This window comes from Tenrec ecaudatus, chromosome X, assembly GCF_050624435.1.
Source record: "Tenrec ecaudatus isolate mTenEca1 chromosome X, mTenEca1.hap1, whole genome shotgun sequence".
Classification (NCBI taxonomy): Eukaryota; Metazoa; Chordata; class Mammalia; order Afrosoricida; family Tenrecidae; genus Tenrec; species Tenrec ecaudatus.
Genome location: NC_134548.1, coordinates 111,855,121 through 111,873,110, shown reverse-complemented (window position 1 = coordinate 111,873,110; position 17,990 = coordinate 111,855,121). Strand labels below are relative to the sequence as shown.

The 17,990-nt window shown below is 41.2% G+C and overlaps 1 protein-coding gene across 1 annotated transcript; it reads left to right on the top strand.

The window, feature by feature from the left end:
- The first annotated feature begins 1,054 nt into the window (after nucleotides 1–1,054).
- On the top strand, nucleotides 1,055–17,786 carry LOC142433647 (nuclear RNA export factor 5-like). The gene is made up of 21 exons (XM_075538435.1): nucleotides 1,055–1,060; nucleotides 2,519–2,666; nucleotides 2,960–3,030; nucleotides 3,848–3,931; nucleotides 4,041–4,145; nucleotides 4,285–4,365; nucleotides 4,494–4,563; nucleotides 4,709–4,797; nucleotides 4,917–5,024; nucleotides 5,194–5,303; nucleotides 7,346–7,382; nucleotides 7,767–7,782; nucleotides 7,861–7,913; nucleotides 7,999–8,054; nucleotides 8,389–8,447; nucleotides 8,554–8,716; nucleotides 8,974–9,032; nucleotides 9,459–9,531; nucleotides 10,216–10,395; nucleotides 17,540–17,600; nucleotides 17,742–17,786. Exons 1-21 carry the CDS (start codon nucleotides 1,055–1,057, stop codon nucleotides 17,784–17,786), a joined length of 1,674 nt encoding a protein of 557 aa, XP_075394550.1.
- The last annotated feature ends 204 nt before the right edge of the window (nucleotides 17,787–17,990 follow it).

Sequence of the window (17,990 nt, the reverse complement as noted above, 5' to 3'; positions counted from 1 at the left end):
CTTAACATATAGATATGAGTACATAGTTCTATTCCCCTCTCATTATATATATTTTTACATGTGTACATGCCTGTATTTAGGCCTCTATAAATATCCTTTGCCTCCTGTTTCTTTCCTCTATTTCCTTTTTACTTTCCTCTTGTCCCACCATAATATCCTTCCTTCATTCTGGTTTAGTAATCCTGAATGCTAAATTCCGTTGATTGAGTCCCACTAGGCATCCTACGATCGTTCTTCCATTGATTTTATTTCACTCGCTGTTCCCTTGTCCCTGGGTTGGTCCCCCACCTACATTTCTCCCACCTCCCCTTTTCCTGTATCCCCTTGGAACTATTGGTCCCGTTGTTTTCATCTCTGAGTTGTTTATCCCACCTATCTTATCTAGATATACATGCAGATACATTAACAAGTGCAAAAGCCAGGCAAATCCAAATAATACAACAAAGAAAGTCAAAACCAACAAGAAAATAACATCAGAAAGCAAGAACAAAATAACAATAGCAAAAAGAAAGCCACTGACAAAAATGGAAAGGCATAAAAATAGTTCAAGCTTTATTTGTTGGCCTTTAAAAGTGTTTTCCAGGCGAGTCTGATGGGGTGCCCCACTCTGTCTCTAAAGTCTATTTTTTGGTATTCCCTGGGGGAATCATCACTCTGCTCCCCTGCTGCTCTACTGCATGCCCTCAATACTTCACCCCAGCGTGATGGGGCCAGACCGTGCACTATTCCCGCACTGTGTCTGCAGTGATGTCCCCCGCAGCATCATGGTTCAAGGAGGGATGACATGTCATGGCGTGGGGCCAGCCCTATGGTCTTCCCCATGCATTGTCTGCTCTGAGCTGGAACATTGTTCTTGGGGCTTGGTGGGCCAGGATGTGCTCTCCTCTCTCTCCATCCCTTTGTGTTTCTCCCGTGTACTGTAATCTGACGCACCCCTCTCCCCAAGCTGTAGACCCAGTACTGTCATCTGAAGAGCATTCTTCTGAGGGGTGGGGAGTGTCCACATAGTTGGGATTGGGACTGGACTCGCAAACCTCTCTTGCTTCCCTGGTACATGCCGGTATGTTGTATTCCCGTCTTGGCGCATCATGTTGAAACCTGATCTCTCTCTCCTTCTCCTGCCCCCATGTCATTTAAACATGCAGTGTACAGGCTGGGAAAGTATAGTTCCCTGGTTGCTGATGAAGTCATTTGGTCTCATTGGATTAGTGAAATGTGAGAGGTTGCTTTCAAAATTTTGCTGTTGCATTTAGATAATTGTGAAAAAGGCAAGTTCAGGATAACTTCTTGGTGTGTGGCTTGACTCCAGTATAAGTAATTGGGATTTATACCCTGATTCATTTTTTACAATGATATTTCTTTAAAATATCATCTTAACTTTTATTTTATTAAGACATAATCCAGATATCATAGCATTCAATAATTTGGTCATATCAAGCATTGTTGTACCATCACTAACACAATCATTTTCAAAACATTTTCGTCCTTCTTGTACTCCTTGATACCTGCTCCCCATTATACCTCCCCCACAGTCATACCCCTAGAAAACCGTATTCTATTTTCTGTCTCTATAGATTTTCCCAATCTTGGTTTCATATATAAAAAAGCCAATGCTACCAATAATAACAAAAAGCAGCAGAGCTAAGTCCCAATTTGAACTAAAGAAAGAAAATATTAAAAACCAGATTAAGCCCAAAGTGTATTAAAGGGGAGAATAAATTAAAAGGTTTTAGCAATTCAAGTCAGATTTATCATCTTAATCTTCTATACGCACCTCATTAGTAACCTCTGTCAGACTGATTCCATGAGCATATCTCGTGATTGTATTTTTTGGCTCCTATTGTCATTCGTAGCTTTCTGCAATCCAGAATTTCATCATTTAAGGTCTGATACCATTTCCTCCTTTTGATTTGGATTACGTGTTTTGCAATCCTTGGATCATAGATTTTGCTGTGCTTCCTCCTTGTGGGGTTAGTTGACATCTCCCTTAGATGGCTACATGTTTGAAAAGAAGCCTTTAAGTCCCCAGTCATTATTCTCTCTGCTATGCAGGCACCATCCAATGTCTTCACCACACTTTGCTCTAGCACCCATGTCTTCCATATTTCCTTCATCAGGCACATATCGAGCAGGGCTTGTTGTAAGAACCAATTGTTCTTATATTGGAGCTAGGATTAAGTGCAAATCCAAAATCCATTCCTAAATCTGTTTTCTTTCTTCCTCGGGTTCACCTTATGGTATTTTATGGTAGAGACACCTGATTCTTTATAAACCCTGCACCTTTTAAAAAAGCAATGTTCAAAAGAGTTACCACTTTCTCCATGATTTCTCTTCTGATGCCATCTGTCAGATAACATCTCATAACTTGATTGAGGAGTATGCTAACTGGTGTTTGTGGTTTGTCCTCTAAAGCAGGTTGGTCCTTTGCTTGCCCTATCACGGTGCTAGCCTAAAATGAGATACATGATATAAGACCCCTGGTGTGTTTCCAAACTTGTGTTTTTGTTCCGAATTTCAGAATACAAGGAAAGAAATAAACATCCGACTCGTGGTGAGGGCAGCCTTCATTATGAGAGTTATAGATATGCGCGTCAACACTCATACCCCCAAGAGGATGACAGAATGGTGGCAACAAAGGATAGCCACAGAGAAATCCAAGTCAGACGGTAAGTGACCAGGCATATTTGTTTTCATGTAGCAACCACAGGGACTATGCCACGTTCCTTCTTTATGTTATGTTTTTCTTTCCCTCCTTGAAAACTAGAGCGTGCTAGAAGTGGAATGCTTGTTGATCAGCCATGATTGAATACCTGTTATGAGCGAGGTGACAATGTGTAGGAGGCATTCTTAGAATTTATGGAAACCTTCTTTTTTCTACTCTCCCACAGTACTCCCTACAGCATCTATCGTCGAGTGGGATGGCGTAATAACCACTCTCTCCATAATACTGTGTGGAAAGATAGAAGACTCCCTCAAAGAGAAGTGGACCAGAAGAAGGAGGCAAACTCCAGGAGCTGGTTTATCATCACAGTGAGTATCCTAGAAACATGTATGACTTCTGCATGGAGAGGAGCCCTGATGGCATAGTGGTTATGGATTGGGTTGCTCGCTGCAAGGGCAACATTCCAAACAACCCTCAGCTCAGCTGGAGAGTGGAGGCATTCTACTCCTGTACACAGTTACATTCTCAGAAACGCACAGGGACGATTCTACCATGTCCAATAGGGTCACTATGAGGAAATAACTGACTAGATGGCCCAGAGTTTGGTTTTCAATTTTCATGCAGGGGGAAGGGTGTGTGTGTGCATGGGTTGGGGGAGGGGAAGATGCCCACGTTCAATTGTGCTGGTTTTGGGAAAATATGTAGGTACTTTCCCGGGGGCAGAAGGATTTGGTCATCCTCTGTCTTTATTACTCGTTTGTAAAATGTGGGATCTAAAAGGAGCGAGGTTGAGAGACATGCCAGAACACATGTCTAAAGGTCAGGATTAGGATAACTCCCAAGCAGTGCGTGCAACTTGTCACAGCATGATTTAGGTCGCTTTGAATTTATTGTGTGAGTTGGTGGGGGAAGCTGAGTTTCTAGAATCCTTGACATGGAGCAGGCCAGCTCTGTGTTTAGTCGGATATCCTAGAGTCTTCAAAAATTAAGATGATGCCAAACCTCTGAAGTTGATAATTTGGAGAGCGTTCAGAATTGTAAGAAATTTAAGAAATGTTAATGGTCCTTTTGTTAGAGTGTTTTAAAGCTCAAGAGATGATCAGAACAGAACACTTGACTGGGTCTCTTCTCCAGCTGTAATTCCATGCTGCCATTCTTGTCTCCTAAACTTTGTTTTACTCTTAGGTTCCCTATGGGAGAAAGTATAACAAGACCTGGCTACTGAATTCCATCCAGAGGCATTGCGGTGTTGGCTTCACACCAATTGATGTAAGATAGGCTGGTGAAGGCAGATGAGTGAGCACAGGGCAGGAATGTGATCTACATCATCAGGGTTCTGTAGCTTCTGACATTATTGTCGTTGTTTTGTTCCCTCTAGTTCCACTATGTAAGACAGAATGCTCATTTCTTTGTCCGGTATTCTAGCACTGCAACTGCATTGAAGGATATTAACTACAAGATCTTGGATAATGAGAATCGAAGGGTGTGTGTTGTAAGAATTGACTGGGGACAGAAAGAAAGAGGAGGGGGCTAGACTTAGTCTGGGGACAAAATGGGAGAGGGGCTGTAGACCATCTGTGGATTAAAGACTCTGGTACTTACACTGCATCTCTTTCTGGTAGATATCTATCATTGTGAAGCCTTATTTTGTACCCAACTCTGGAGAGAATGTGCTGAATGTAGAGCAAATAGAACAGCTAAAGGTAACTCACACTTGGCACATGCTGTGCACTCATTTATGGACTTATTTCTTCTTCACTTATCCTCTGTTCTCCTTCATCATATCACCCCCAATACTACAGAATAGATATCTTTATCTCTGTCTCTGCAGCTGACCATGAAGAAACGATATAACATCTTCAAGAAAGCTCTGGATCTTCAGAAATTTCGATTTGACTCAGGTAAGACTGACAGCAATAATGTTAGGTATGTGAAGGCAGCGGGGAATTCCTAGAAGGGAGACTTGGGCATGGAAACTGGGAGAGGTGCTGGCACTGGTGTTGGTCCATCTGGTCCATCTCATTCTCCTCTCTTGCCTTCCTGAAGACTTACTGGACCATGAAATTGACATGATCCTGAATCGAAAAAACTGCATGGCTGCCATTCTGAAGATCGTTGAGGAGAATTTCCCTGAGGTGAGGCCTGAGGCCCGGTGCTGGTATTTAGGGAGAGGGTTGAGAGGATTGAATTGGACGGAATATTTGTCTCTCAGACCTTAGCTAGTATATGTGCCTCTAATTCTTCTTCCTCAAAGCTGTTGTCCTTGAACTTGTGCGACAACAAACTATACCAGTTGAATGGCTTGTCCGACATTATACAGAAGGCCCCTAATGTCAAGATCCTGAACCTTTCCAGAAATGAGGTAAGAAGTGGGATCCAGATGTAATTTGAGTTGCAGGTGGGAGGCAGTGCTCGTCTGGCTCATGAGGCAGGAAGGGGTCTGTGGGGAGAGCAAAGGCTGTAGGTACAGGGGTTCAGATAGCACTCTGTCCCTGGAACTCTGACCCCTTCTGTCCTCTCAATTTTCTCAGCTACTTTCCACATGTGAGCTGGACAAGATAAAAGAGCTGAATCTCGAGGAGCTGTGGCTAAAAGGAAACCCAATATGTGACACCTTCTTCAATTGGTCCACCTATGTGAGGTCAGTGGGGAATCACAGGGTGAGAAAATAGTTAACCCTCAAGCACCCTTCCAAAGGTTGGCAATTCCAACACACCCAGATACACCCCCAAAAGCTGACCTGGAAAACTACTTCTCCAAAGTCACAGACCTGAACACCATATGGATTACTGTTGGGTTACTCATGACTCAGAATGGACTCAACAGCAACAATCAACAATGACAAGCTGGCCTGCTCACTGTTCCCCTCTTCTTCCCACTCCTCTGCAACCAGCCTTCTCTAGAATGGCCTCCCCTGAATGTACTCCAGGAAGCAGGGCTGCTTCTTCCTTCTCAAAACCAGGCACATGCACACTGTGCCTTCTACCCTTCTGAGGCTACCTGGGGACAGATCCTGGTGCCCTGAACTAGGAAAGCTTCTCCTGACTAAACTCTTGTGGACACAGGACTCCCTGACTCTAAGCCTAGAGAGGGCTTTCCTCCATGCCCTGTAATATTCTTTGTCTCCCTTGTTTCCAAAGTGTTCTCTGACTTGTCTCGAACAATATTGTGGTTTACCTGCCCTATGTTAATGGTGGAGGCCTTAGGGTAACTATGTCATGCCATTTGGTTCTTTTGCTCAAAGGCAGCATATAGGCTCTCCTAGGGGAGAAATCTGGGTTCTTTGAGTCAGTGGGTCAGAAGTGGGTCACGTGCAGTGAGCAGAGGATATCGCAAAGAAGGTGTGAAGTATGGAAGACTTTAGACAGAGGTCAAGAGGAAACAGGAGGACAGTTCTTTCAGGGGCCTGACTCTCTCTCTCCCTCATGTCAGTTCATCCTTCCAAGTTTCTGAAGAGCACTGGGCAGACCAAGATGGTCTGATTCCCCAGAGAAGTGACTAACTTTGGAACTGTAGAAAAGTGCCATCAGACATAGTGGTACTCAAGTTGGGCCACAGACCTTCCATGCATTATGTGCTGATTTCTGAATTTTTACACCTTGGGAAAGTTTCCTGCCCCGTGGCTGCTCCGTTTGCTTTGCCCAGTTCAGATGGGACAATCCAAGAAACACAAGCCAACGGGCTCCAGCCAAACAAGTACCTGTTTTTCATTCCTATCTCCTGCTCACAGCCAGAGAGTGGCTGATGAAGGACAGAGTGGCAGCAAGAAAACCATTTCCCCTTTCTTGCGATCATTTCTCAAATATCCACCACCCACAGGAAACTTCTTCCCCTTGCCTTTCCTTGGTTTTCACTTTCTCTTTTGCCTCCACTCTTGTATATCACCCCACCCTCTCTTACCTCCACTTCCATTCTGTTCTCACCCCTTTCCTGCACTCTGAACCCGCCTCAATCATCTCCATGTCCATGCAGCCTAGAATACTCCTCACCAAGCAATGGGCACCTTATTAAGTAGCAGCATCCTGGGTTCCACCCAGTGCTGGGATTCAAATAATTTAACAGCTGGTTAGCTACGCTAATGAAATTTTAAGTATATTAAAAAGATTCACCAAAAGATAGTTTATTACTTTACATTTACTGCCAACCTTAGAGAGAAACCTGATTAAAAATTCCATTCTAACAACCGTTTGACGGACTCAAGAAAAAAAAAATCAGTTCTTCGTTTTGCCTAGTTGGTGCCAATTAGATGAATTCAGCCATTGGTTCCATTCCCTTTTCCTCCTCCCGCTTGAGTTTTCCCTGGGGACTTGAAAGGGGGTAAGTACAAATGGGAGGGAAGGGAATCTCAGATACCCGGCCTCCAACATTCTGCTGCCTGTATCACTGGAGAAATGGAGTCAATGCCTTCCCTATGGTAATTTACAAGGAGGAAAGAGATGAGGAAATGAAAAGGGGAGGGAGATGGAGAGACTGTACCCATCATACAGCCCATGTAGAAGATTCCCAGTGGTCTACCAGGAATATGGACCTGAGATCCCTGAACTCAGGATGCGTGGGGGAGCTTTAGGGGCTGCTTAATGGACAAGACAATCTGGACATAAGTTATTGTATTATTGTGTTATCTCAAAGCAAGCAGACTAATGCTGTTCTGTCAATAAGTTTTCTCTTTCTGTCTTTGGACAGCGCCATCAGGGATATTTTCCCCAAGTTGTTATGCCTGGTAAGTACTTACCTTCATTATTGCCCAAATCACCACACTGATGCCCTGCACACCTGCCCTCATGTCCTTTGTATCGTCCCCAGGGTATATTTTTGCATTACACGGTTACCTGTTTTATAGAATATGGATTCCTGACAAGTCATGGCTCTTCTTCCTTTAAAAAACGCCCTAAAACATATGCTCATATGCATTGCCTGTAATAACAGAGATTTCTAGGATCTATGGAAAAGACATAAATTTTAGTATGGCTGATAGACTTTTCCAGGTCAATTCACACTTGGCCCTTAACACTCACTGTCTCCTGGTTGCCTTCATCTCACTGTTCACCCACTGGGACCTTGACTTGTCTGCACTGTATGCCCTGTTAACCTTTATCATTCCCAGGATGGGAAGAATTTATCACCACCACCATCTCCACCAGCACCAGCCCCACCAGCCCCACCAGCACCACCAGCACCACCAGCCCCACCAACCCCACCAGCACCAGTTTCTGTTGAAATGGATAGCTCTGAGATAATGGACCCATTTAAGGTGAGTTAGAGATACCAAGCAAGAATTGGCAAGTTGCGTGGGAGATTCTGTCAGCTGCAATGTCTCAAAAATCCTTTCTTTCCAGGATACCAATCAAGGGCCTGAAGCCTTGAAGAATTTTATTTTGAAATTCTTACAGGAGTAAGTACCCCTTGACACCCCAAGTCAGGATTGATGGTTATGGGATGGGCCACGCAGGCACGAGACATACTCATGGGAACTTTCAAATCCAAGTAGGGCTCAGATCACAGCAATCTTGCCTCCTTTGTTTCACCGCAGGTATTACTGGATCTATGACTACGGTGACAGAAAGGATCTCATGGGTGCTTACCATGATGAGGCTTTCTTCTCATTGACCACTCCCTTCAACCCTGAGGATCCAGCTCCGTGAGTACCACAGATCAAATGACAACTCTGGGGTCTGTGGTGTAGACACTGACCACTGATCCACCTCCTGTACAAATTTTGATCCTAGAAGTAGTTTGAGCAAGTACCACAAGATTAGCAGAAATAGGAAGAAACACAAGGATCCCAGTAAGTATGTGACGAGGAAGATTGTGTGGAACACAATGTCTGGAGGAGTGGGTGCAGGGACCCGGTGAGTGAGGCAGCCCCTAATCTTCTCTTTTCTTCCCCACAGTCTTGCTGGCTAAGTTGTTGAAGAACACAAAACAGGATATTGATAACTCACTCACTATGTTGCCCAAGACCCAGCATGACTTCAGCTCCTTTGTGGTGGACCTGTTTTTCCAGACGGTGAACACCTGCTTAATCCCCGAGGCTGTCCCAGAAATTGGACATGGGTAAAAAATAGAGGGGGAGCCTGGAACCTGAGCTGTTTTTCTCCCTCAGGAAAAGATGCTCTGCTTTTCTGTGAATGGGCTGTTCAAGGACGGTGAGTCCATTCCTCATGCCTACGAGTCAGCATTGACTCAGTGGTAGTGAGTTTGATTTTGGTTTTCTGAATATGAAGGTTAGACTATCTAGCTCCCATATGCCCACACTGCTCTCTCTCAGAACTCTTCAGCCTTTCCCAATCTCTTGCCTTCTTGTTCTCCAGCTCCCAGCCTGCCCCCAATCTACCCTTGTCTGCCATGGCTGTCCCAACACGGCCCGGGAGTTCTGGACACAGGCTGTGAAGTCTGAAGATTATCCTCCCCACTCCTCACTCTGCCACCTTAGGGGATGTGGTCTCCTCACCCGGCCACTTTGGGACATTTGATTAACCCCTCAGTTTCCTCATTTCCAAAATAAGATGACTAATACAGACATTTTTGGCTGCTGTGAACAATAAGACAAAGGAACTTGTGAAGATATTGTCACAAGGAAGGCCCAACGCAGAGTAAGAGTTCCATCACTGGGAGGTGCTTATTCCTGTTGTTTCCCTCCCCATTGCTGACCCTTCCCAGACTCCCACTGTAGAGTTGTCCTCAGTGTGGTCCCCTTCAGGGTGCCATGGCACAATAAGATTCTGAGTAGGGAACATTGCTGGTGAGCGGGTAAAATTTGGACAACTCTGAGGGATATTGTTTGTTGTCGTTGAAGTGGAAGAAATGTCTCCGGCTCATGTCTATGCATTCACCCGGATCTTCATTGTTGTTCCTGCCAGCAACTCCCGGTAAGTGCTATGCTGTAGGAACACATTCCTACATGCTATCATGTAGAAATACACATCTCAGTCGGTGGCCAGTGGTGTTGGAAGGTGACTGTAGTTCTCAGGGTTTCCCCAATATTGCAGAAAGTCAGAAGGTATGGCCTCAGAGCAGCTTAGCCTTTGGAATAGCAAATTCTCATGCTGACTTGGTGAAGGTACATATTCTAGGTGATGTATTGTCCTCCTCGGGATATGAAGGAGCCCTGGTGGTGTAGTGGTTATGCTGTGATCTGTATGGCCAGCAGTTGGAAACCATGTGTAGCTCCGAGGGAGAAAGACTGACTGGGCACTCTACTCCGTTGAATAATTATAAACCCACAGGGAGAGCCTTACGAGTCAGCAGGTGGTAGTGAGTGTGGTTTTGGTATTCTGAATATGAAGGTTAAACTATCTACCTCCTTCTTTTCTTATACTTGGTAAAGGTGGTGTGAAACTATTTCTGGGTTGTGGGTAAACGTACAAAGCTAGTGAAGTTGGCAGATAATTTCTCTGAAGGCTACTTTGGTGGGAGGGTAAAGGGTACCACCGCCAAGGAGTAGAAGATGGAGAGAAGGTAGTTTCTGAATGGGTGTAGGATTGTTGTTGGGTATAGGGTTGTTTGTGGGGGGTTGCCCTGTTCATCTGTTTGAGAGCACATTCTTTCCCCAGCATGTATATTGTGAATGACCAGCTGTTTATAAGGGAAGCGGGTCCCACAGAGATCCAGGGAGCCGTCACCCCAGTGCCTGCAGCCTTCTCCAGCTCCATGGCCACTGTGCCCCAGAATCAGCAGGAAATGGTGCAGGCATTCTCCATTGAGTCTGGAATGAACTTGCAGTGGTCTTGGAAGTAAGTGTTGGGAGTGTGTATGGATGGGGGTAAACACCGCAGAGTTGGGGAGTTCACAATGGGAACTTGAGGATAATATTGATAAGAAACCTTTGCATTTTGCTTCTGAAAAGGCTAAAAAAAGTTAATCTAATATTATATCAAAATATGTAAAGAATATTCTAAACAACATATGCCCAGATATCATTAAATTATGCTTGACAAATCTTAAAAATATTAGAACTAATAAATAATTTCAGCAACTTTGCAGGGTGCAAGTTAAATATACAAAAAGTATGTTTCTATGTATGCCCAATGAATAATCCAAAATGAAATTAAGAAAGTGATTTCATGTATAAAAAAGCATAAAACATAGTGTTTTGCCAATTAAAATGACCTATTTGAACAAATAATATAAAAAAATGAAAATTATCCTCTCTTATGAACCATCTTGTCCAAGAAAAAAGTAAGGTGAACTGAACATTTATTTCCAAAGTATGAAATTACAGAAATATAACTGTGGTAGCTATATAATTGTCAATTTGAGATGCTTAAGCGTGAAGGGGTGGAGTCTAGCCTGACTTTTCTTCAAGTGTGCATAAACCTGTTGTTGGATTAGAGATTTTAAAAAGAAGAAAGCAACGAAAATTGTTCCAAAGTGCCATTTCTTAGAGAAAAAAATCAAACACACTAACATTTTAATTTAAGTTCTAGTGTTTTAAATATAATTATAAGCCAATAATTGGAGTTTGTTGCATATTATGCATTGGATTTCAGTTTCGTAGCTTTCTTTACATTATGTTGGGCATATTATAAATTGTGATTTATTTACAAAATTAATATTTTTGTTTAAAGTGTAAGTGCTAACTTTGAATTTTAATAGAATACTGACAACTAATATTTAAAATTATTGTTTTAATGTGAAGTTATGTGTTAAAATAAAAAAAATTATATTTAGGAACAACACTTAAAAAATACAAACAATACCCAACAACTCCCTGCTATCAACGTCAATTCTGACACATAGCAATCCTAGAGGACAGGGTAGAACTGCAAATATTTACAGGAACAGAAAGATGGATTTTTCTCCTTCAGAGCAGATGGTGGTTTCAAACTGCTGACCTTGTAGTTAGTAGCTCAACACATAACCCACGATGCCACCAGAGCTCCTTCAAAAAAGAAGTGCGAAATTTGTACTCTAATATCTGTGTAATATTATTTAAATAACTTTAAGAGCTTAATAAGTGGAAAGATGTTCTGCCTCCATGCTCATGGATTGAAAGATTTAACTTTTTAAATGATTTTTTTTAAATTGTGAATTAGATTGGAGGGGATTACATGTCAGACAGTTTAACAGTTTAACCAGTCACGAATCATTCTGCATTCAGCTGTTCAAACAACTCTTCAAACACGCCCCCCGCCCTGCCCTCTATCCCACCCCCATGCACTGATTTCTCTTCTCCCTCTTATGGATCTCACTTTTCCCTTTATTCCAAGTCAGTATCTGTTAACCTTCAAGTCCACTGCTTCATTTTCCTACATTTACCCTCCCTCCATTGGGAACCTCCAAATTCTGTTCTCTTTGGCATACAAGTCTTTGTTTTGATTTTCATCCCTATAGTAGTGGACTCACTAAATTCATTCAGCATAATGTTCTCCAAGTTCATCCATGTCATGAGGTGTTTCATGGTTTCATCATTGTTTTATAGCAATGCACAGTATTCCATTTTGTTTATGTCCCAGTTTCTTTATCCATTCTACTACTGCTGGACATTTGGGTTGTTCCCAATGTTCTACTCCTGTGGATAGTGCTGCAGTGAACATGAACTTTTAATTTTCCCCCTTCCTCCCCCACTTTCCCTCCATCATGTCGATAGAATATTTAATGTGTATATCTTATATTCTGACATGTTGCCAAATCTTTCCATTGTTTTCGACTTTTATTTTTTGGTTGCATTACTGGGGTTTCCACATGTAAAGGCAGATCATCTGTTCATGTACAAACAGTGAGCGTTTCACCACTTCTTTTTGCCCATTTGGATTTCTTTGATTTCTTTTATTGCCTAATGGTTCTGCTTAAGAACAATGCACAATACTGAATAAGAGTGGAGATTCTGTTTTCAGGGGGAACTGGATGAATATTTGCTTAGGGTTATACCACAGGAGATAGGGAGGGGAGCGGATGGTGGTGGAATGAGAGCTAATTATAATGAATACAAGAATGAAGAAAGTGTTCTAAAGTTGATTATGGTGATGATTATACAACCCTTTTTAATGTTTCAACAATTGTGTGACATGTCAATAAAACTTAATTTTTTGAAATTAATTTTAATACATTAAATTAATTCAAAGAAGACATGAAAATATGAAATACATGGAAATTAGAAAGCACTATTCATAAGGTAATGGGTCAAGGAAGAAATCAAGAATAAAAATTTTTAAATGCTGATGACAAGATTTTTCCTATATGTAGAAAATCACAAAGAACGCACAGGAAAGGTTCTAGGACTAATGGAAGAATTCAGTAAAGTTTCAGGATAAAAGATCTATAACCTCAAAGCTATAGAGTTTCTATACACCAGAAATGAGAATCCTAAAAAGGAAATAAAACATCATTTCCATTTACTATAGCATCTAAATTAATAATAGACCAAAAAATAATCTTAAACAGGGATGTAAAGAATTCATACAATAAAAATGAAAAACACTGCTGCAAGATGCTAAAATATATGAATAAATAGAAATATAATCCTTGTTCATGAATTGGAAAACTTAATTTTTGAAAATATTAACACCACCCAGCATGATTTGAAAGTCAACGTTATTTATATCAACATTTCAGCAACATTTTTTACAGAGATGGAAAAATTAATCTTTGACTTTATATAAGAAGGCAAGTGGCCCCAATGTTCCAAACGACTTTGAAGAAGAACAAAGCATGAGGCTTCACATCTCCTGATAGTAAGACCTCTGTGCAGTCAATAATCACCATAACTTTGCATTGGTTTAATGATAGACACATAGACCAATGGAACTGAATTGAAAGCCCAGAAATAAATCTGTATGTCTATGATCAATTGGTTTTCAATAAGTGTGCAAATTCCATTCAACAGGGAAAGAACTGGTTCTTCAACTAACGTAGTATGCTATCCTATCGAAGTCTATCCCTACTCATAGGACAGTCTATTCCTACCTTTAGGACAGAAGAGAACTTCCTCATTAAGTTTCCTCAGCTGATTTTATCTCCAAGCCATTTTATTAGAGCTAATCCAGACATCATACAATTCCATAGTTCAACCAGTGTTGTACAGTCCCTGCCATAATCAATTTCAAAACATTTTCTGCCTTCTTGAACTTCTTTATGTCAGCTCCTCTTATTCACCCACAACTCTGAGCCAGACCCTCCATGAACCCTTATTCCAGTTATTGCCTTTATAGATTCACCCAACCTGGATTTCATATACCTAAATACATAGAAAAACACATAATGGAGAGTCAAGAAGGCTTTTAACAGTTACAAAATACAAGAGACAAACTCCAATAGGAAAAAAAAAAAAGATCAAGCACAGAGTGTATCAAAAGGGAAATCAAGTGACAAGGTTAGAACCATTCAAGTGAGATGTATTATTTTAATCTACAATAGTCGCTCCAGTACTGTCTGATAACTAGGTCCTTCCCACCGTCAACTATGATTAGAGGGAACTCATTGGAGGCTCATTCCTTCTGTAAATCCTGAAAATGTATTTTGGGTTTTCTGATGTCATCCAGCCTTTTGTACACCAGATTCTCACAATTTAAGCTCTGATAATTTATAATCCTTGGATCTTGATACCAAGGCTATAAGACCTTGGTTCTTTTTGATAGCCGGGTACCATCTAGTTTCTTCACCACACTTCACTATAGCACCCATATCCTCTGTTTCCTTGATGAGGGCAAGTATCATGCAGGGCCCTGTTGTAAAAAATAACCCAAAATTGATTCCTGATTCTAAATTTCATTATCTGTCTCTAGTTCATCTTATGTTTATAGTGTCACTGATTAGCCCATGGCACTGATTTTAAAACACTATTAAGGGAGGTAGATGGATGTAGGCTAACTACATATTGCAATACATGATTATTCCCTTGTACAGAATAAGTCCTTGCATGACTGGATGCTATTTGCACGAACAGTGGTAATTTGTGGTCAACTTACTATTATATTCACTGACAATGTCAGGCACAGGTCTGTCAGAATAATAAGTATCTTAATGTAGCAAGTAGGGCATTGAAGTAGTAAGTAAATGTCAGTCTGCCTACTGACAGTTCAATACTCTTGGTATAGCTGTCTTCTACTTCTTCACATACCAAGTTTCCGTCTTAAGTCCTCATGTTATAGGTTCATTTGAGGTAGAGCCTAGTTCGTTTTGAGAGGTTCCCATATTGCATTCCTCTGGTGTGACCTTTGGAGAGAGTTGTGCACCGCAAATATCCAGGATATAATGTTCCAACGTTCTACGACACATGTTCTGAGTCTCCCAGGGGGTGCACAGAAACTCAGACCAATGTGGCTGATTAGGAGCATAGTACCAGGCATACTCCTCCCTTAGGGTCCTAGCACTAGCAATGGATAGGAGTTTTTATCCTCCTGTATCCTCTCCAACATTTGTTATTTTCATTGTTCACTATTGCCTTATAAGGAGTTGAAGCTGTATCTCATTTGATTTGTTGCTCTCTAATGGCTAATGAAGTAAAGAAAAGAAAGAAAATAACTAATGTTGGAGAGAATGTGGAAAAATTAGAAATCCTATCCTTTGCTAGTGGGAATGAAAAATGATACAACTGTTGGGGATAACAGCATCATTCCTTAAATTAAAATTAAAATGGAATAACCACATGGCCCAGCAATTTGACTCCTACATACATACCTTATAAGCCTAAGAGTAGAGACAAGAACAGACACATGTACACCTATTTTCTTTTTAGAACTATTCACTGTAGCAAAAAGGTAGAAAAAAGTACCGTTTATTTTCAACAGAAAAGTGAATAAGAAAACGTGGCACACACATACAATGGGAAATTTCTCAGCCGTAAAGAAAAATGAAGTCTCCATACATGCTATAATGTGGGTCAGCCTTGCAGACATGCGGAGTGATCTGAGTGAATTGCTAAAGATAATTACTGTAGGATCTCTCAGTAATATGTTTGTTTTAAGCTTATTAGAGTGCTTTCAAAAGTAAGGAATACATTTTGTGCCTTGGGGAAAACGTTTGTATGAAGTGATGACTGAAATAAAAATTTTTAAAGAAAACTCACATCAATGAAGTTTTATAATAAATTTATGGGAAAGCTGCCCCACAGGAAACAAGTTTTTAGATGGATCACCATTTTAAGAAAACTTGGGAAGACTTAAAATATGAGCCAAGAGACAATGCATTGTCAACCTTGATGAATCTGTGTCTTGTGTTAAAAGACCTTACAATTATCACTATTGAGCTTTCACATGGCTCAGCAATGTGTTAGTTCGGGTAGACTGGAGAAACAAATTCTTCAACACGCATAAGTGTATAAGGGAGAGTTTTATATAAAGGGTAATTGTACAGTAAGAAAGTATCCCAACCTAATGTAGTCCAAGTCCATAAGTCCGAAATTAGCCCATGTGTCTGATACTGATCTACAAAGTCCTCTTCAGACTCATGAAACGCATGCAATAACACCAAATACAGGATGATCACACACCAGTGGGTAGAAAGTCTTTGGATCAAGTGGCGGTATAAGCCTCTCAGTGCTGGCAGGGGTCTCCACACGTGGTTTCTGCAGTTCCCAGGGCCCGGGGTCTATCAGTGTAGTGCCATATGTCTTGTCAGTAGAGAGTCTCCAAGGTAATCAACAGAGACAGATTGTGTCTCCCACCTCCAAGGAGGAAATACCAGAAATTTCGCAGAATCCTCAGGGGAAGACCATGCCCACAGAGGCCTCATTGGCTGAGACCTGATTGACAAACTAAACTCCACCTCATCCCTCTTATTCCTCTCAAGTCCCCAATTGATACCAGATTATGTAACTACCACAAGTGTTTTAAGCAAACATCTTGGCGTAAGCATGCTTTGTGATCTATGTGTGACAAAAAAAATGCTGCTCATTGATCACCTACCTCAAAAAGTTGACATTTCCATTAGCCTTTTAAGCAAGATTGAAATTAATGAAGATGATTTTGTGCAGACGTAATTGCAGATGAGTCATAGACTTACTGATATGATCCCCAAAGTCTAATCAAAACAATGGCTTCTGAGGAGATCTGCTGGGCCAGTTAAATTCAAAGAAGAGAGGAAAGCTAAGAAGATTACAGTGATTATTTTGGTGTGTTTCATAAATGACAATTTTGATAGATTTTCTGTAAGGACACAAGAAGACCATGGAGGCTTCTTATCATGAAAGTTTCAGATGATGGAAAATTGCATTGCTGAGCAAAAAGTCAGGAAAGTTGCACTGAGGAATGTACTTTTTGCCATCATGACAATGCACCTGCTCATTTCTTTTAAGCAAACAGGGTCTGTCCTCCAAGAATTTCCTTGGAAAACCTTACTTCATATAACCTAAAGCCCTGACATTGTCCGTTCAGTCTTATTTTTGCTCTTAAAAGCTGAAGAACACTTAAAAGGAAAACTATTTGATTCCCTCAAGTATGCCAAGGATGCTACTTGACATGGTGTAAACCACAGCATGCAGTGTTCTTCGTGGAAGGCTTGAAGAGAAGGAAATACAGCCTTCTGAACTACTACATCTGAGATGGAGACCATCTTGAGAAACAACAACTTGACTTTTATTTTAATAAAAGTTTTTATGATTTTGTATAAATAAGTTTTGACTCCCTCTAGCAAATCTTCATATTTATGGTCAATTAATTTTCTACAAAGGTCCCAGAAAAGGTAAACAGTGCTAGAACACATACCTATCCACTCACAAAAGAATGTATTTGCATCTCCTTCTAACATCATAAATGAAAATGGACTCAAAATGTATCAAAGGCCATTTTTCACATGGTATTCATCATTACACACACTTCTCAAATTATCCGAGTTTGTTTGTTTGTTTTTTAAATTGCATAGATTTAGTGGTGGCAGTACAGAGATGGAATAGCTGTGCTCCGGAATTAATACAGATCACTTGTCTTTTTTTCATTCCAGGTGTCTGGATGACAACAATTGGGACTATACCAAAGCTAAGCAGATCTTCTGGGCACTCAAGGTGAGGTCTGACAACTGATTTCATAAGATATGCATGCTTCTGGGGCTGCAAGAAAGGTTTAAGGTGGAGGTAATGTGGCCCTGGGATGAAACTCAGGGCCTCTGGCTCTTCCTCCTAACTACTTCTCTTCTCTTCCTCCAGACGGAGGGCAAGATTCCAGAAGAGGCCTTCCAACAGAACTCCTAAAAGGATCTCTTGTGTTCCTTCTTTGCGTTCATTCGTATCATTTTTGTTTCTCCCCTCCATTCTGAGGCCCCACCTATAAATGGGACATAGGATAGGCTGATCCAGAAGTCAGAGGCAACCTGTATGCCTTCCCTGAACCTCCCAAAGGACCAGCTATTCTGTGTATTTTCCCCACTCAAGATCCTTGTTGATTTTCATAATAAA